The 20,538-nt window shown below is 34.5% G+C and overlaps 2 protein-coding genes across 5 annotated transcripts in view; one reads left to right on the top strand and one right to left on the bottom strand.

Annotated features, from left to right (window-relative positions):
• The first annotated feature begins 162 nt into the window (after positions 1–162).
• On the top strand, positions 163–9,022 carry pnpla1 (patatin-like phospholipase domain containing 1). 3 transcript variants are annotated; one of them, XM_077204711.1, is made up of 10 exons: positions 163–277; positions 844–975; positions 1,187–1,419; positions 2,031–2,096; positions 2,218–2,427; positions 2,807–2,867; positions 3,200–3,430; positions 3,509–3,641; positions 6,760–6,882; positions 6,976–9,022. In XM_077204711.1, exons 2-10 carry the CDS (start codon positions 876–878, stop codon positions 7,286–7,288), a joined length of 1,470 nt encoding a protein of 489 aa, XP_077060826.1. In that variant the 5' UTR covers positions 163–277; positions 844–875; the 3' UTR covers positions 7,289–9,022. The 3 variants fall into 3 exon arrangements, 2 of the variants coding, with proteins under 2 accessions (XP_077060826.1, XP_077060825.1); XR_013195053.1 differs by lacking the exon at positions 163–277 and having other exon boundaries at positions 672–975; positions 6,976–7,637; positions 7,816–9,022; XM_077204710.1 differs by lacking the exon at positions 163–277 and having other exon boundaries at positions 577–975.
• Positions 9,004–20,538, bottom strand: part of LOC143712720 (uncharacterized) — a 24,190-nt gene continuing 12,655 nt past the window's right edge. The window contains exons 3-6 of one of the 2 annotated variants that reach the window (XM_077204716.1): positions 11,802–11,942; positions 11,555–11,619; positions 11,066–11,332; positions 9,004–10,219 (exon numbers count right to left, since the gene is read on the bottom strand). In XM_077204716.1, coding sequence (XP_077060831.1) covers positions 10,175–10,219; positions 11,066–11,332; positions 11,555–11,619; positions 11,802–11,942 — 518 coding nt within the window. In that variant the 3' untranslated portion in view covers positions 9,004–10,174. The remainder of the gene's footprint in view (positions 10,220–11,065; positions 11,333–11,554; positions 11,620–11,801; positions 11,943–20,538) is intronic. The other variant, XM_077204717.1, reaches the window with a different exon arrangement.

Raw genomic sequence — 20,538 nt, 5'->3', positions numbered from 1 at the left:
GAATTCCCTTATTTAGCCTTATTTTTAAAGTGTGATTTCTAGACCTGGAAAAGTCATGTAAATTAATAAAATTTTATAATTCAAATTGATTTTTAAAATAAATATAGATTTTTCTATAAAAATCATTATTCTTAATTTTTATCTTAGAAATAATGAATAGTTGGAAAAGTAATTGGGCCTTTGAATATTGTTCAAATATGAGGGGCTTTTGAGTTCAGCTGAGGAAAGTGACATCACTCGCTTATTGCTCACGGCAAATCAACTGACTGTGTGAATGGTAGGTGCATATAAAATATGGTCTCTACATAAGTTTTGAAAGAGGAAGAAGACAACTTTTTGTCTCAACTTTATTGATTCAGTTCTTGGATCCATACTCCCTCTTGATAGATGTGGTTGTAATGTACGCCATGGTTTAGCTCTTCTCTACGGGAATGTCTACACTCATTTTGAGACATTTACCAAATGTCAAGGAATTTGAATTGCTCCAAAGATGACAATGATATACATTTACCTCTGATGCCCTCTGAAGGTTGTGTGCAGACACATATAAAAGGCCTAATTCAGACATCATGACGTGAGGAATTGATTTGAGAGAATTCCTGTTATCCTAGAGGGGTAGGAGGGACTTTTGCGGGCTTTCTTACATTTTTTTTGATAACAACACCGTGACTGTCTGTTTTTATGTTGTTGCTCTGATGGTCCTCATCTTAAGTTAGAGTTAGAGCACCGAAGAGTTGATACCATCCGACCACGAGGAGATCTTTCCAGTCATGTCATCACCGTTATGCATTCTGTCTAAAAATGAGAACCTCTCAGTGTCTTTCTGTGGTTCTGGCTTTCTAGCAACTTACCAACTCGGTGCTGCTCAGAGTCTTATGGATAACGCGGCCTGGATCCTGCAAGGAGCACCAAGAGTCTATGGCGCGTCTGCTGGTTCTCTCGTGGCTGCAGCGGTCGCCTGTGGATCCAATCTAGGTAATCTCAGATCTTTCTACTCATATTCACCTTCATTTATTGACTATGGGACTAGCGTTGTACTTATAAAGGTTGTAGGTTCAAACTCCATCCAAAAAAAGACCAGGTTGGTCCAGGGATAAGTGTGCTGTAAGTCGCTTGGATAAAAGAATCAGGACTTGAACTGTTAAAAGGAGTCAGTAGTCATTAAATCCACCTTTTCTTCTCACAGGACGTGTGCGAGACCAGCTTTTGGAATTTGCGAGATTTACCAAACAACAGCCGCTCGGTCTTCTCAGTCCCACGGTGGATGTTTACAGGTGGCTGGAGGTCACACTGCAGCGCTGTCTGCCTGATAATGCCCACACTCTGGCCACCGGACGTCTGCACGTGTCCATGACTCGCATGTCTGATGGGAAAAATGTCTTAGTGTCGGAATTTCATTCCAAAAATGACCTTGTAAAGGTAAGCATCATTTTTGCCATATCATTTAAAAATGTATATAAAATGTATACAAATATTCAGTTCACAGTAGTGTGTCATGTTACAGCTCAATTAAACCAATCTCATGAGAAAATGTAACAATTTTATGAGTTGGCGATTTCATATTAATTTGTAGTATATTATTTTGTACAATATTGCAGGAAAAAAGTCCTAAAAATCTAAACTTTGGTGAGGTAAAAGAAAATATGAAAATGAGACTATCCAAGTTTATAAAAATTTACCACCAGTTCACCTCGCTCCGACATCGGAACTAGACTCATGTACGGCTGTTACAGAAGCCAGTGATTATAGTTTATTAAGTTATAAATATGGATATTTTCTTACAAACGTGCATGGCTTTGCTTCAGAAGGCCTTTATTAACCCTCTGAAGTAGTATGGATTACTTTTATGATGGAGGGATGCACTTTTTTGGGCTTCAAAATCTCAGGCGCTCACTCCCATTATAAAGCTTGGAAGAGCCAAAAAAGAAAGTCATATACACCTAGGATTGAGGGTGAGTAAATTATGAGATAATTTGTATTTTTTTTGTGTGAACTAACCCTTTGAGTGGTCTCTTTCCGTCCTCTACAAGGCTCTTTTGTGCAGTTGTTTTGTTCCCGTATACTCTGGCGTGATCCCACCACAGTATAAAGGCGAGGTGAGTAAAAGTGTTGTACTGTATGTCCTCTGAAACAAAATGCCTAAGAACTACAGAAATACTCTAAACCAACATGCAGCTTAAAACAAACTATAAATATAACACCTCTATACTTTCCCAGCACTATATGGATGGAGGTTTCACAAACATCCAGCCCTTCGAGGATTCCTCTCCCACCCTCACCATCTCCCCGTTTGCTGGAAACATGGACATCTGTCCCTCTGATACCTCCATCATCCTCTGTGATGCCATTATCCAGAAGCTCTCCTTCCAGTGCTCCCTTATCAACATCATCAGACTGGTAGATGCTATGTTCCCTCGGGACTGGAGGGTGAGTTCTGTAAATGTCCCAACACAAGTACTTTTAGGGCTATCGGAATTTTCCTACTTCCCACTTCTGAGGTTATGATTACGAGCTGGTCACATTCAAGTGCTGTGTTGTCGGATTCTTGCCTATTAATTGGGAAAATGTTATTAAAGTCAAGTGGATGCAATTTAGCGTCCCATAATTTTTTTTCTTTTTTTTTTTGGAGTAAACGACCCTGATTACTGTCCACTTGGATGGAATCGAGCAGCTTGAACATTCTGTAACTTTTATGGACTTTATTAAATAAATAAATAAATGGTAATATGGGTTTCAAATGACACAATGGTGAATAAGTGATAACATGATTTTTATCAACACTTCTTTTAACTTAATTCATTGACAGATTTTGAAGAAGGCTTTCTACAGTGGATACCAAGATACCGTGTACTTTCTGCAGCAGAGCAGTGAGTTTTACTGTACATTTTATTTGTTTTTTTAAAATGATTTTTTTCGGATGTTCATGTTGAAGTATTCATAAGTATATATGTAAAGTGAACATTTACTTTTTTTACATTTGGTAAGACAGCGATACATCCAATGTCAATGTATGCACAGCTTTTAAAACATAAACCCTTTCACATATACAATTTTAGTGATACTTGTAAATCCTTTGAAAAGACTAATCAGAAATATTGGAACCTTTGTGATTTTAATATTTAGACAGCAATCTTAAAAAGCTGAATCAACTCTGAATCACGTCAACTCTCATTCATAACTGTCTCACACACCTGGACAGACGCTTTGCCGTTGAACCCTGAACGGAGAACGGAGTCAGATGCATCTGATGATTCCCTGAGCTCAGATCACTGGATGCTAACACAGACTGATGGTGTTGAGGAAGAGGATTCACAGCAGAACTCCCTGGAACATCCTGAAGAGAAGACCATCAGTGGGGTTTGTTCATCCGTCAGTCCATCCCGTCAAGCGCGGACAGAACATAAGAACTCGCCAGTAAACGTTCAGGAAGGTACTGTAGTGTCCTGTTTACATTTCTGATTATGAAGGATTCGATACACGTCAAACATTCTCACATTCTCTGTTTTAGTGCTGCTGTGTAATATTGAGGGACAGCTGGATATTCTGAGTAATCCGGATGTCTCTGTATCTCAACGGACGCTCTCATACCTGCTCTTGCTGTTTACACTGCCAATCTGGAGTGCCACAACCTTATGGGAAAGGTAAAGAGGAAGGGGAAGTTATAAATTATGTCCAAGGATGAATCATTTATAATAAATACTGCAGGCAGACAACCTAAAGATACTAGAACAGGTAAACATTTCAGCTGTGTGGACGCTAGAGCTGGGTTGACAATATCGATTTCTCGTTTTTTTAATCTGTCTTCTATTTGATGAAACGAGATTTTTTAGTCTACGCTGCTTTCTGTTGAGTTCTTTGAAAGAGAATGCAAAGTTTCTCGGGGGAAGGCAAAAGCATTGAAATATATATTTTTTCCCCTCATCTTATAATTTTTCCATCACGTTTAGGGGTTTCGAGGCGTGAACAAACATTTACAGTTTCATGGGGGACCGTAAAACTACGGACCCGCGGCCTAAAGGGACGTGGTAGTGGAAAAAATTTGGGATGGGAGAATTTTTATTTTTAGTAGCCTCCCAAAACTTTTGCTTTCCCCTGAGAAACTTTGCATTCCCCGCAAAAACGTTTGCGTTCCCCTCGCAAAAACTGTTGTGAGCTTGGACAGACACTTCCTGTTTAATGTCCCGCTGGCAGTGTTTCAAATAGCTCTGTACGTTAAATACTCAACTCAAATATAAAGAAATGTGGTCAGTGAGTGTTTCAAGGAGTTTAGTGAAGTTGGCAAAATATTCAAATATTGAAACTTCACAGATCAATATTCGTTAGCTAAGCGCTGTTAAAACACAAATGACACCCATTTAAAATCATAGTAACGTAGACGACGAGCTACAACCCAATTTTACTCAAAACAAGCTTTATAATATAAATTTGTCTCTAAGCAGGCGGTTGAAAGACAAGTCCGAATAAGGACTTGGCGTACCGTGGGAACGCAAATATCTTTGCGGGGGAACGCAAAGTTTCTCGGGGGAACGCAAACGTTTTGCGAGGGGACGCAAATTATTTAAAAAAAAAAAAAATTATTCTCCCATCCCCAATTTTTTCCACCACGAACGCAACATTTTTGAGGGGAACGTAAAACATTTTTTGAGTGACCGCAACATTTTTGAGAGGAACGCAAAACATTTTGCGAGCAAACGCAATATTTTTGGGGTGAATGTAAAACATTTTGCTCCCGTGGAACGCGAAACATTTTCTAAGTGAATGCAACTGTAAGACTGGAAAAACTGTAAGGACTTTAAGAGTGGGCCACTCTCTGAGAAAACAAAGGAAATTAACATTTGAAATCCCCCTCATGCACTATTGAGACGAAGATCTCACCTCCCTCATCCTAATCTACATTTCTCTCCCCGATTCTTCATCCTGGCAGAGATCTCCCAAACTCACACAAGAATCTAAATGGTTTAATGTGAATGATTATCATCGAGTTTTATACAAAAAGTTTGAGTTTGGTATTATTTGAAATGCCTCGGTGCGACTGGTACAAATGTCTCATTCCCAAAGAAATAAACCAAAAGGTAATAAAGTTCTTAGGAAGTTTAGAAATATCTTCCACACTGGAGGGTGTGTCTTTGAGTTAACACCTTCTGACCATTTGACTGAATGCTAATTTTCCACTGCTAGCAAATGGTGACTTACAGGTAAATTTCCACTGTGGATGATGTTTAGATTTGAAATGAGGTCTGGGTATATAATGAAACGCAGCGAGAGCTCGGGGCTCTTTTTCTGTATGCAGATCAGCCCGTGAGGTCGAGAGCGGAGTCTCTCTATACCTCACATATTTCTTGTCGGGTATTTTCCTCTGTGTTCTAGAGCATTTGATGTTTTGCATTGATTATCTTTGAATTGATTATGGAATTGTAATGATACATTTACCTGACATATTAAATTATGATATTTGATTATTCTAATTGACTTTGAAATTATTTTCATTCAAGAGTTTAAAGGAATAGTAAAACATTCGATCACATTTAATGATGCACAGATATCATTAAAACCCCTTTCATTTATGGAGTCAGATGAAATAACGAGTTAATACATATGAGAAAATGTATTGTATTTAATCAAAAATCCCTTTGCCATGAGAAAAGACAGTAACACGCAAAGACCTTCACCGCTAATTCGAATACCGCCATTGGATCGAGTTAGACGGCCTTACACAACATTTCTTGGTGGAACGTTAAACAGTTTCCAAGCGAACGCAACATTTCGCTCGTGGGAAATGCAAAAGATTTTCCGAGCGAAATCAAAGTTCCTCAGTGGGACGCAAGCATTTTGCGAGAGAACGCAACATTTTTGGGGGGAACTAAAAAAAAAGAACATTTCGCTCATGTGTAATGCAATACATTTTGCAAGTGAATGCAACAATTCTCGGCGGAACGTAAAACATTTTGTGTGCAGGAAATGCAAAAAATTCACTCCTGGGAAACTCAAAACATTTTGCAAGTGTACACAAAGTTTCTGGGATAACACAAATATTTTGCAAGTGAATGCAACAATTTTTTCCCCATCTCATTTTTTCCCCTTAATGTGCTATTAGGGGATCTGTAGATATGTAAATTCTGCCTATTTAATTTTAATTAAAATTCAAACAATAAATACCGCTTAGGCACTCTTTATTGTGGCGTGACGGATCGCTGCTTCAGTTCAAGCAGCAGTAAACGATCATCTCTTCCTCTTTGTTACTAGTTACAGCAAAAAATATACATGAAAGAACATCAGAAGGTATGTTGAAAACAATATGACTTACCGAAATGCATCATCAAGAGAAAACAGCTTCAAAACAGTCACGCAATGCTGCACTTACCTCAGGAGAACTGTTCAATGTCTAGCTCCTAGTAGCTTAAAGAGAAAACCCTCTAGGATTATGCTAAATAGATGCACTAAATTGCATATTAGTTATATTTTTACTTAACAAATTGTCTTATTTCATGCATGTTTGAATTAATCTGTCACGAATCAGCCACCACAGCCATGGTTATATTTCAACAACAAATTAGATTTGAAACATAATTATAATTTTATATCAAGTTTATATATGTTTTACAACTGTTTTTTAACTGTGTTGATTATTAAATAGAATCATAATTTCAGTGCATCAGTTATTTTTATTAAATGCATAAAAGCAACATCATTTATTTTAAAATGCAATCCTAAAGGTTTCTGAATTTAAAAGAAGCACTCGTGTTGTTTGGATATTCACAGGTCTCAGAATTGGATCACTGAAGCTACGACTGTGGCATACTGGCTCTGGCATGGCGTCAAGATATTTATGATCTTTGTACTCAAAATTATATTGTCCACTATGAGGAAAGTCCTTGGAGACATGTAAGTACACAACAACAACAAAAAATACATTGTCTGCTGTACCAGTTATTGTTAATACTACCACTGAGGAAGTATGTTCTGTCTTTTGCAAAGGATGCTGAGTCTGATCAGTTTCATGCCAGCACAAGTTCACGATGAGCACCACAGGCCCAGAGAGTTTGCTGAGAGACACATGGCCTCCTCTAATCTGAATGGCCACATATCTTCTCTTTTCCCTGCGAGCCCTTCTGTGGCACAGACCCTGCCAAACATCTACACGCTCCTGTTTTCACTAGAAACAGAGAGCAAGTGGAGAAGACGCAAGATAGAGGTGCAACACACGTTACAACAACATGTGGCTGATGTGAAAAGAAATGAAAATAATGCAAGCAATGCAGGATGGTTAACGTTACTCAACAAAGAGTGAAGTTGATGTATCGTTCTGTGCGGTTTCATTTTTTTTAGCTAAATACTGAATACATATATACTAACATGGGACTAGCATTGGGACAATGCTCTAGATTTTTTAGTGTCTTTTTCTTCTTAAAAATCTAATAATAATGCATGGTAACACTTTACAATAAGGTTCCATTTGTCGACTTTAGTTATTGGTAAAACTTTATTTTACAGTGTCCTTGTTACAAGTTACATGCAGTTAATGCATGCAACTAACCCTAAACCAAACCCTAACTCAATAGTAAGTACCAACGCTATCTCACGACCAATTCGTACGAATTTGTACGAGTGATTAAAAAGTGGCTAATTCGTATGAATTCGTACGACCTCACTCGTACGAATTTGTACGATTTGTCTAAACCCACGTGATGGGTAGGTTTAGGCGCGGGGTCAGGGGTAGGTCATTCGTACAAATTCATACGAATTGGGCAACTCGTAAAATATGTATGATTTAGCAAAAATCGTACTAATTCGTACGAGGGAGGTCGTATGAATTAGTACGAATTAGCCACCTCGTAAAATTCGTACGAATTGCCGTGAGATCGGGCTGTGAGTACATGTTGTTAATTATTATTAGGGCTACTACTTAAATGTATAATTACACAGTAACCCTTTATTGTAAGGTGTCCTTGTTACAGTGTAACTATACATTTAAGTACCAAGTAATATTAATTAACAGCATGTACTTACTACATAATTAGGGCAAGGGTTAAGGTTTGGATTGGTGAAGGTTAGTTGCATGTAATTATGCATTATGTACTGTTATTACTACAGTAAGTACATATAACATGTATGAAAAGCACACTGTAAAATAAAGTGTTACTAAATAAAGTGTAACCAAGCCACTTATTAATCTTATGTTCATTTTAACATTTACTAACATTATTAAAATCAAAAGTTGTGTCTGTTAATATTATTTAATGGAACTTAGCGAACATGAACTAAAAAAAGTTGTATTTTTATGAATTAATGTTAACTAAGATTAATAAATACTGTAACAAATGCATGGCTCATTGTAGGTTAATGTTAGTTAATGCATTAACTAATGTTTAAAAGGGACCTTGTTGTAAAGTGTTTCCTATTAAGTTATTGCCAATTTTTATGCTTGTGTAACTCCTAAAAAAACTTTTAGAAGATACTTGACAACAGGTAAACAATTATAAGAAGATAATACTTATAAGACATTATTGAAATAGGGTTTTTTTTTTCATTTACATTGACTAAGTTTTATTATATTACCATTTCATTCTTATTTTTTTTTTTTGACAGTACTAGTTTTTAACAGTAACGTTTTGAAAACAATAGAAAATTTGTTAATCTCAGATATGCTGTCAACACATTTTAACTATTTGTTTTATTATTATAAAAATATACTAACCAATAGTTTAATTTTGTTGTCTGTTTAATCACACTTAATATTTTGTCACACAGAACATATACAGCTGTCTGAACATCAAAAGACCCATGTCCTGGTAAACAATAGTTTTTATATAGTTGTTTATCATTTCATCTAGCAATCATTATATGATTTGTGTTGAAGAAAAGTCCGACCAATTATAAAATCCAATGTTTAGCTTCACTTCCTGAGATACCTTCATCAGATTGATTTTTAAAGTATCCGTCGCTGCCTTTGATATCCCACAATCCTGTGCTTTCCATTCTCTGACAGTTGAGCCAAAAAAATAAATAAAGATGGCGTCTGGAAGTTGCGTGTATTAATGTGTTTTTGACCAACGTTTTCCACTTTTGATGCCATTTCTAGTGCAATTCTCTCTATTTTGCCCTAGATCATTAAATCGTTGCGCTGCCTCAGAAGTCTGTCTGAAATCAGTTTCATGAGGCACCTTCGTGCATAAACTCTGCCCGCAAAGTCATTGCCTGTTGAGGTGAGGCAACAAGTCAGCTGCCTAAGTTTCGTACGCAGCCGTGGTTAGATCACAGGACCCCGATGACATCAAATCCCAAACTCCATGAATTGTTCGAGATCGATTAGCAATGGTGCTCAATGCAGAATGTGTTTCTACAGGACGCCCTGAAATGTCAAGTGTGGCTAATACAGTTCCAGACACCGCTGCCCTGCTGCCATTCACATCCAGAAACAAATACTGCCATTATTTCATGGCAACCATTTACCATTTCAGCACAATGGCACAAAAGATAGCATATCGAAGCTTGGTCTCAATCATGCAGTCGTAAGAAACATCCTCTACCATCAGAACAAACATGCTTCCACAGAAACCACCACCTCAGTTAAAGAGCACGACAAATTACCTTTTAAAAGCTCAACCTGATCTAGCCATATAAAAATCACATGACATTTTATACCCAAGCGTAATGTTGTTTAGCGTAAATATCAGTTCTGAACAGAGGTTACACACAGCACGAGGCCCCGATAAACTATTTAAATTTTCTCATGGTTTAACCTAAATGTCACAGTGCAGAATATTTCTAATACATACTACCGTTCAAAAGTTTGCGCTTGGTAAGATTATACAGTATTTTTTTGGAAGAAAGCTGCATTTATTTGAATGTTATTACAATTTAATGATATTACAATAAATATCCCTGTCACAGAATAACTGCATTTTCGGCATCATTACTCTCACAGTCTTCAGTATCACATGATCATTCAGAGGATTTGGCACCCAAGAAACATTTATTCACAGCTTCAACATTATGTTCAGTCCTTGTAGTTTATACAATGATAACAAAACTGTTCATTGTATAAAGCTTACACTATAAACATATTACTACATTTGGCTTGTTCACAAAAGCAGCTACACATATATCACAGTTTATTTCCCAGAGTTTACCCTAGTGTACCATTTGTCGTTTTTGACTTCACAGTAATAATCTGTCAGTCTGTATCACAGGTATTCTGTCCTTCCACATCTTCAGGCACCTATCAGGAAATGAAAAACATGAGAAATGACCAAACTGCACACTTACAATAAACCAACTGAAACCATATACAAGAAACAGGAAACAAAATGAGGAAATAACTAGAACTTAATAACTAACTTTTATGTAAGAGTTTGATTTCTTATGAACATCCTGAAATTTCAGGACTCAAAACTTCCTCCCCAGTGGGAAAAAAGATGCATTTATTTCTAAGCTTCTGTTACAGCTGTAAATGCATCAACACAAATGCATGACCATAATTACACATCAATCCATCCATTTGGCGAACAGAAACTCGGCTCAGTCCCAGTGCTATTGTTTACCAACATCAGAAGAATTAAAGGGGTTAGTTCACCCAAAAGAGAAAATTATCCCAAAATGTACTCACCATCCTATGTGTATATGATTTTCTTTTCTTTTTTCAGCCAAACACAATCAGAGTTATTATATGGATAGTGTTATATATATTAATATCCATATCAATATCCATTATATATATATATATATATTTTATTACCAAATATTGATATTTTTCTAACAAAAACACATGGCTTTGCTTGAGAAGGCCTTTATTAACCCCCTGGTGCCGCATGGATTACTTTTATGATGGATGGATGCGCTTTTTTGGGCTTCAATAACTAAGGTGCCATTCACTCCCATTATAAAGCTTGGAAGAGCCAGGATATTTTTCATTTTTGGGTGAACTAACCCTTTTAATGATAAAGTGGGAAAATATGCAAAACCTTCTGGGTGACGTGTTACATTTGCTACTCTGCAAGACCCAACTGTGGTCTACTACTTTGCTGCAAAAAATGCTTTTGCTATTTGCTGCCTGATCTGTTTTTACCTGACTATGGGCCGCACACCTTTGTGTGAAGGAATCCTGTAGGTATTGATAACCAAACCCCATGATTCGACCGACCGTCTGGCTGCACAGTCCAGCTACTTTAGCAGTGAAGTCCAGGGTGAAGGCGAGTTTGATCAGCTCAGGGGAGGCGTCTGTGGTCTGGGGAAGAGGACTGGGGATCTGAGCTGTATAGCGATCTGCCAGCTGCTGGAAGGAGTTGTACGTCAGTTTCTGGAGGAAGTCCTGGACACTCTTATTCTTGCTGATCTACAAGGAGAATTGTCATTATGCTGGTCAATATGACCAAATAAACCACAGAATGGTGTGATTGACCAGTCAGAATACAACGTCCTAAAGAGACATGTAATTAAATGTGATAATAATTAATTGGCGTTTCCTTAAAATAACTTCTGTATATAGTGAATGACAGTCAAATGGCTGGTAAAGGGACTCAAACTTAAGTAATGATTCTTTAAATTAAATGCTAACTTTTTGATCAATAATATCTCCATGTTGTTTCAGCAAGCTGATAATCCTCTCTGTATTGTCATCACCTGAGGAGACACAAGTGTGTACATTTACAACTTTTAATAAATTGAAACAAGCTTTGAATAAATGAATTAAGTAAGTAAAATCTCCCAGAGCCAGAACCCCCAGCGTTTTCTGTGGAATTTATTCTGTTTTAAAAACATGAATTGACTGTATCTCCTGCAAGTCATGTTTCATAGAGAATCACCTGCAGAGCTGCAATCTCCTACACATGCAGAAGAGGGCAGTGGAGCAGAATCATCTTTCGGACTAAACTGGATCTCATTCACAATCCACTCCAATTCCTCTGAAACCCTCTCAAAGTATGTATTACTGGAGTACACACTCACTACAGGGAGAGGAAGGGAAACAAATAATTCTTTCAGATTTAGTTGATGTATATGGACCAATGAAACAGTGACATTTAAGTTTGAAGGCCTGTGCACACCAGCATAAATATTTGGAACAAAAACTGGGAAAAAAATGCAGACAGGCTGAATGAAAATATAAATTCACTCCTAGACCGCTTATAGAAAAGCAGAAATGCTCTAGTACACAAAATGATTCGCAGGTTTCCATTTCTGACACCTGCTTGTCGTGGAGAAAAAAGGAAGTCAAACATTACGTACATAATCTGATTTTTTCATCCAACAATACCAAATACAAGAGTACAGAGCCAGATCCAGATAGATATACACTGACATATAACAAATAATAATACATTCAAAATGTAAAAATATATAATCTACTTCATTTTCTTGAAACGCGGCAAACCTGCAGCTTAGTGTGTATTCTTACTGTTGTTGAGCAACTTTTTCTTGCGTCTTTGTATGAATGTCTGGCTGGTGTGTGTTGAGTGTTGGTTGGCTAACAATTTTAAAGGTAATTTTAAAGTTAAAGGACAATTCCGGCCAAAAATGAACCTAGGGGTAAATAACACATGGGTACCGAGTCGACCGTTCTCTGGGATGCGTTTTCATGATAATCGAATATACCCATTTTTATCTTTAGTATTATTTTAACCACAGATTAGCTTATAATGCTAGTGTATGGGGCATAGAAAAAGTACAAATAAAAATCGCTAGTTAATACAAGGCTCAAAATAGCCCCAAACTAATAGGGTAGCATAATTAGGGTCTCTACCTGCAAACCGAAGCATTGAGAACAGTGTACAGACAGTTTAATAAGAAAAGAAGATACTTTATAAGGACAGTACACTTCGCGTATACAAGCAGTAGCCATCAAAGTTGTGCATGTCTTTCTTCCATCCTGTTCGGTCACATGATAATGACAACATGGCGAATGTAGTACATCCAGATTACAATCATATTACACACATTCATATAGAACATACTTTTTTTTAGCGGTCGCGAAGCAAGTTTAAAACCAAACGTAGTACCTACTAAACAGTATGTGATTTTCGGATGGAAGTCAAGGAAACGAAAAGTGTTGTGCGACCACCCATTTATTAAGTTGGCTTGTGAAAGCCAACTTACTGAAATCCGATTTAAACTTATTATTAAGTTGGCTTGTGAGAGCCAACTTACTGATATTGTACTTAAACTTATTATTATTAAGTTGGCTTGTGAGAGCCAACTTACTGATATTGTACTTAAACTTATTATTATTATTATTATTATTCTGTCAAAAATTTACAACTCTATCTCCTCCTAGAGCTTTAACTCCACATACTCCAAACTCGGCACAGACACTCAGACTGTTCTGACTCGGTATGCTATATCTTTTCTAACTGATCGGACTTACGGTTTTCCTAAAAATGACGATCAAAGTCGGAAAAAACTCCCATTGACTTAACATGGCGGAATGTTCAGATTTTCAAACTCCCCAACTGTCAAAATTTCAAATCTAAATACCTTGAAGCCCTAGACTGAATCAAACTGCCATTCTATATACTATATGAGCCATTGAGACTCATTTAAACTAATAAACTCATATATCTATGACACTTATCTATCTACACTTAAACTCTTAAACTCATAATAAATTAATAAACTCTAAACTTGAACTCTTAGACTAATTTAAACTTATAAACTCTAAACTCATAAACTCATACACTTATAAACTCATACACTTATAAACTCATGAATTCAAACTCTTATGAACTCAAACTCATAAATTAATAAACTCTGAACTCTTACTCATTTAAACTTATAAACTCTAAACTCATAAACTCGTACACTTATAAACTCATGAATTCATACACTTATGAACTCATGAATTCATAAACTTATAAACTCATACACTTATGAACTCATGAATTCATACACTTATGAACACAATCTTTCTATCTCTCTTTCTTTCTTTCTTTCTCTCTTTCTTTCTAAATAATCTTTCTATATTTCTTTCTTTCTAACTAATCTTTCTATCTTTCTTTCTTTCTTTCTAACTAATTTTACTTTCTATCTTTCTTTCTTTCTAACTAATCTTTCTTTCTTTCTAACTAATCTTTCTATCTTTCTTTCTATCTCTCTTTCTAATCTTTCTTTCTAACTAATCTTTCTTTCTTTCTTTCTTTCTTTTCTAACTAATCTATTTCTTTCTAACTAATCTTTCTTTCTTTCTTTCTAACTAATCTTTCTATCTTTCTTTCTTTCTTTCTTTCTTTCTTTCTAATCTTTCTTTCAATCTTTCTTTTTTCTTTCTTTCTAACTAATCTTACTTTCTAGCTTTCTTTCATTCTAACTAATCTTTCTTTCTAACTAATCTTTCTTTCTTTCTAACTAATCTTTCTATCTCTCTTTCTTTCTTTCTCTCTTTCTTTCTAACTAATCTTTCTATCTATCTTTATTTCTTTCTAATCTTTCTTTCAATCTTTCTTTCTTTTTAGCAACCACCCAAAATACCTTAAAACACCCTAGCAACACCATAGCAACCACCCAAAATGCTCTAGAACACCCTAGCAACCACCCAAATACCTTAAATCACCCTAGCAACACCATAGCAACCACCCAAAATACCCTAGAACACCCTAGCAACCACCAGAACACCCTAGCAACTGCCTAGCAACCACCCAGAACACCCTAGCAACCACCCAAAATACCTTAAATCACCCTAGCAACACCATAGCAACCACCCAAAATACCCTAGAACATCCTAGCAACACCCTAGCAACCACCAGAACACCCTAGCAACTGCCTAGCAACCCCAGAACACCCTAGCAACTGCCTAGCAACCACCCAGAACACCATAGCAACCACCCAAAATACATTACAACACCTTAGCAACACCATAGCAACCACCCAGAACACCATGGCAACCATCCAAAATACCTTAAAACACCCTAGCAACACCATAGCAACCACCCAAAATACCGTAGAACACACAACAACACCATAGCAACCATCCAAAACACCCTAGCTACCACCTAAAATACCTTAGCAACCGCCAGGCAACCACCCAGAACACCTTAGCAACCCACTAGAAACACCCTAGCAACTTTAAATTACTTCAAACTATACTTCAAACTTTAAACTACTTTAAACTTTAAACCATTAAAACTTTAAACTTTAAACTTTAAACTACTTTAAACTTTAAACTAATTTCAACTTCAAACTACTTTAAAATTTAAACTAATTTAAACTTTAAACTAATTTAAACTTCTTCAAACTTATTGGTCCAAACTTTCACAAGCCAACTTAAAGTTTGTCTCGACGAACTTTTTCTAGTTATTCTTTTTCTTCTTCTTTTTCTTAACCAAAATTTTCTGACTGCTACTCCTCCTAGAGCTTTAACTCTACAAACTCCAAACTCGGGTCAGACCTTCAGACTGTTCTGACTTAGTGTGCTATATCTTTTCAGACTGATTTGACTTTCAGATTTCTTAAAAATTAATATTAAAAATCATAAAAATCCCATTGACTTTCATTGCAACAGTTCAAATTGAGCCAAGGCTACGGTGGCCCAGCAGTGTACAACACAAAAACTCAAATCTAAACTCCCTGAAGCCCAAGACTCAATTAAACTACCATTCTATATGTACTAATGAACTTATCTATCTATCTATCTATCTATCTATCTATCTATCTATCTATCTATCTATCTTTCTAACTAATCTTTCTATCTCTCTTTCTTTCTTTCTCTCTTTCTTTCTAACTAATCTTTCTATCTATCTTTATTTCTTTCTAATCTTTCTTTCAATCTTTCTTTCTTTTTAGCAACCACCCAAAATACCTTAAAACACCCTAGCAACACCATAGCAACCACCCAAAATGCTCTAGAACACCCTAGCAACCACCCAGAACACCCTAGCAACCACCCAAATACCTTAAATCACCCTAGCAACACCATAGCAACCACCCAAAATACCCTAGAACACCCTAGCAACACCCTAGCAACCACCAGAACACCCTAGCAACTGCCTAGCAACCACCCAGAACACCCTAGCAACCACCCAAAATACCTTAAATCACCCTAGCAACACCATAGCAACCACCCAAAATACCCTAGAACATCCTAGCAACACCCTAGCAACCACCAGAACACCCTAGCAACTGCCTAGCAACCCCAGAACACCCTAGCAACTGCCTAGCAACCACCCAGAACACCATAGCAACCACCCAAAATACATTACAACACCTTAGCAACACCATAGCAACCACCCAGAACACCATGGCAACCATCCAAAATACCTTAAAACACCCTAGCAACACCATAGCAACCACCCAAAATACCGTAGAACACCCAACAACACCATAGCAACCATCCAAAACACCCTAGCTACCACCTAAAATACCTTAGCAACCGCCAGGCAACCACCCAGAACACCTTAGCAACCCACTAGAAACACCCTAGCAACTTTAAATTACTTCAAACTATACTTCAAACTTTAAACTACTTTAAACTTTAAACCATTAAAACTTTAAACTTTAAACTTTAAACTACTTTAAACTTTAAACTAATTTCAACTTCAAACTACTTTAAAATTTAAACTAATTTAAACTTTAAACTAATTTAAACTTCTTCAAACTTATTGGTCCAAACTTTCACAAGCCAACTTAAAGTTTGTCTCGACGAACTTTTTCTAGTTATTCTTTTTCTTCTTCTTTTTCTTAACCAAAATTTTCTGACTGCTACTCCTCCTAGAGCTTTAACTCTACAAACTCCAAACTCGGGTCAGACCTTCAGACTGTTCTGACTTAGTGTGCTATATCTTTTCAGACTGATTTGACTTTCAGATTTCTTAAAAATTAATATTAAAAATCATAAAAATCCCATTGACTTTCATTGCAACAGTTCAAATTGAGCCAAGGCTACGGTGGCCCAGCAGTGTACAACACAAAAACTCAAATCTAAACTCCCTGAAGCCCAAGACTCAATTAAACTACCATTCTATATGTACTAATGAACTTATCTATCTATCTATCTATCTATCTATCTATCTATCTATCTATCTATCTATCTATCTATCTATCTATCTATCTATCTATCTATCTATCTATCTATCTATCCATCTATCTATCTCTTTCTATCTATCTATCTATCTATCTATCTATCTATCTATCTATCCATCTATCCATCTATCCATCTATCTATCTCTTTCTATCTATCTATCTATCTATCTATCTATCTATCTATCTATCTATCTATCTATCCATCTATCTATCTCTTTCTATCTATCTATCTATCTATCTATCTATCTATCTATCTATCTATCTATCTATCTAATCTATCTTTCTTTCTTACTAACTAATCTATCTTTCTTTCTTTCTTTCTAACTAATCTTTCTTCTTTCTTTCTTTATTTCTTTCTTTCTTTCTAACTAATCTTTCTTCTTTCTTTCTTTCTTTCTAACTAATCTTTCTTCTTTCTTTCTAACTAATCTTTCTTCTTTCTTTCTGTCTTTCTTTCTTTCTAACTAATATTTCTTTTTTCTTTTTTTCTTACTAACTAATCTATCTTTCTTTCTTTCTAACTAATCTTTCTTCTTTCTTTCTTTCTTTCTAACTAATCTTTCTTCTTTCTTTCTTTCTTTCTTTCTAACTAATATTTCTTCTTTCTTTCTTTCTAACTAATATTTCTTCTTTCTAACTAATCTTTCTTCTTTCTTTCTAACTAATCTTTCTTTCTTTCTAACTAATCTTTCTTTCTTTCTAACTAATCTTTCTTCTTTCTTTCTTTCTTTCTTTCTTTCTTTCTTTCTTTCTTTCTAACTAATCTTTCTTCTTTCTTTCTTTCTTTCTAACTAATCTTTCTTCTTTCTTTCTTTCTTTCTTTCTTTTTCTTTCTTTCTTTCTAACTAATCTTTCTTCTTTCTTTCTTTCTTTCTAACTAATCTTTCTTCTTTCTTTCTTTCTTTCTTTCTTTCTAACTAATCTTTCTTTCTTTCTTTCTTTCTAACTAATCTTTCTTTCTTTCTTTCTTTCTTTCTTTCTTTCTTTCTAACTAATCTTTCTTCTTTCTTTCTAACTAATCTTTCTTCTTTCTTTCTAACTAATCTTTCTTCTTTCTTTCTTTCTTTCTTTCTTTCTTTCTAACTAATCTTTCTTCTTTCTTTCTTACTTTCTTTCTTTCTTACTAATCTTTCTTCTTTCTTTCTTTCTTTCTTTCTAACTAATCTTTCTTCTTTCTTTCTTTCTTTCTAACTAATCTTTCTTTTTTCTTTCTTTCTTTCTTTCAATCTTTCTTTCTTTCTTTCTTTCTTTCTTTCTTTCTTTCTTTCTAACTAATATTTCTTCTTTCTTTCTTTCTAACTAATATTTCTTCTTTCTAACTAATCTTTCTTCTTTCTTTCTAACTAATCTTTCTTTCTTTCTAACTAATCTTTCTTTCTTTCTAACTAATCTTTCTTCTTTCTTTCTTTCTTTCTTTCTAACTAATCTTTCTTCTTTCTTTCTTTCTTTCTAACTAATCTTTCTTCTTTCTTTCTTTCTTTCTTTCTTTCTTTCTTTTTCTTTCTTTCTTTCTAACTAATCTTTCTTCTTTCTTTCTTTCTAACTAATCTTTCTTCTTTCTTTCTTTCTTTCTAACTAATCTTTCTTTCTTTCTTTCTTTCTAACTAATCTTTCTTTCTTTCTTTCTTTCTTTCTTTCTTTCTTTCTTTCTAACTAATCTTTCTTCTTTCTTTCTAACTAATCTTTCTTCTTTATTTCTAACTAATCTTTCTTCTTTCTTTCTTTCTTTCTTTCTTTCTTTCTTTCTTTCTTTCTAACTAATCTTTCTTCTTTCTTTCTTTCTTTCTTTCTTTCTTTCTTACTAATCTTTCTTCTTTCTTTCTTTCTTTCTTTCTTTCTTTCTAACTAATCTTTCTTTTTTCTTTCTTTCTTTCTTTCTTTCTTTCTTTCTTTCTTTCTTTCTTTCTTTCTTTCTTTCTAACTAATCTTTCTTCTTTCTTTCTTTCTTTCTTTCTTTTTCTTTCTTTCTTTCTAACTAATCTTTCTTCTTTCTTTCTTTCTTTCTAACTAATCTTTCTTCTTTCTTTCTTTCTTTCTTTCTTTCTAACTATTCTTTCTTCTTTCTTTCTTTCTAACTAATCTTTCTTCTTTCTTTCTAACTAATCTTTCTTTCTTTCTTTCTTTCTTTCTAACTAATCTTTCTTCTTTCTTTCTTTCTTTCTTTCTTTCTTTCTTTCTTTCTTTCTTTCTTTCTTTCTTTCTAACTAATCTTTCTTCTTTCTTTCTAACTAATCTTTCTTCTTTCTTTCTTTCTTTCTTTCTAACTAATCTTTCTTCTTTCTTTCTTTCTTTCTTTTTCTTTCTTTCTTTCTAACTAATCTTTCTTCTTTCTTTCTTTCTTTCTAACTAATCTTTCTTCTTTCTTTCTTTCTTTCTTTCTTTCTTTCTAACTATTCTTTCTTCTTTCTTTCTTTCTTTCTTTCTTTCTTTCTTTCTTTCTAACTAATCTTTCTTTCTAACTAATTCTTTCTTTCTTTCTTTCTAACTAATCTTTCTTTCTTTCTTTCTTTCTTTCTAACTAATCTTTCTTCTTTCTTTCTTTCTTTCTAGCTAATCTTTCTTCTTTCTTTCTAACTAATCTTTCTTCTTTCTTTCTTTCTTTCTAACTAATCTTTCTTATTTCTTTCTTTCTTTCTTTCTAACTAATCTTTCTTCTTTCTTTCTTTCTAACTAATCTTTCTTCTTCCTTTCTTTCTTTCTAACTAATCTTTCTTCTTTCTTTCTTTCTTTCTTTCTTTCTTTTTCTTTCTTTCTTTTTCTTTCTTTCTAACTAATCTTTCTTCTTTCTTTCTTTCTTTCTTTCTTTCTAACTAATCTTTCTTCTTTCTTTCTTTCTTTCTTTCTAACTAATCTTTCTTCTTTCTTTCTTTCTTTCTAACTAATCTTTCTTTCTTTCTTTCTAACTAATCTTTCTTCTTTCTTTCTTTCTAACTAATCTTTCTTCTTTCTTTCTTTCTTTCTTTCTTTCTTTCTTTCTTTCTTTCTAACTAATCTTTCTTCTTTCTTTCTAACTAATCTTTCTTCTTTCTTTCTTTCTTTCTTTCTTTCTTTCTTTCTTTCTTTCTAACTAATCTTTCTTCTTTCTTTCTTTCTTTCTTTCTTTCTTTCTTTCTTTCTTTCTTTTTCTTTCTTTCTTTCTAACTAATCTTTCTTCTTTCTTTCTTTCTAACTAATCTTTCTTCTTTCTTTCTTTCTAACTATTCTTTCTTTCTTTCTTTCTTTCTTTCTTTCTTTCTAACTAATCTTTCTTTCTTTCTAACTAATCTTTCTTTCTTTCTAACTAATCTTTCTTCTTTCTTTCTTTCTTTCTTTCTAACTAATCTTTCTTTCTTTCTTTCTTTCTTTCTAACTAATCTTTCTTCTTTCTTTCTTTCTTTCTTTCTTTCTTTCTAACTAATCTTTCTTCTTTCTTTCTTTCTTTCTAACTAATCTTTCTTTCTTTCTTTCTAACTAATCTTTCTTTCTTTCTTTCTTTCTTTCTTTCTAACTAATCTTTCTTCTTTCTTTCTAACTAATCTTTCTTCTTTATTTCTA

Source organism: Siphateles boraxobius, unplaced genomic scaffold (genome assembly GCF_051911475.1).
Source record: "Siphateles boraxobius isolate OS27281-9 unplaced genomic scaffold, OSU_SipBor_1 50, whole genome shotgun sequence".
NCBI lineage: Eukaryota > Metazoa > Chordata > Actinopteri > Cypriniformes > Leuciscidae > Siphateles > Siphateles boraxobius.
The sequence above is the reverse complement of the archived record's forward strand: the minus strand, read 5'-3'. Positions and strand labels throughout refer to the sequence as shown.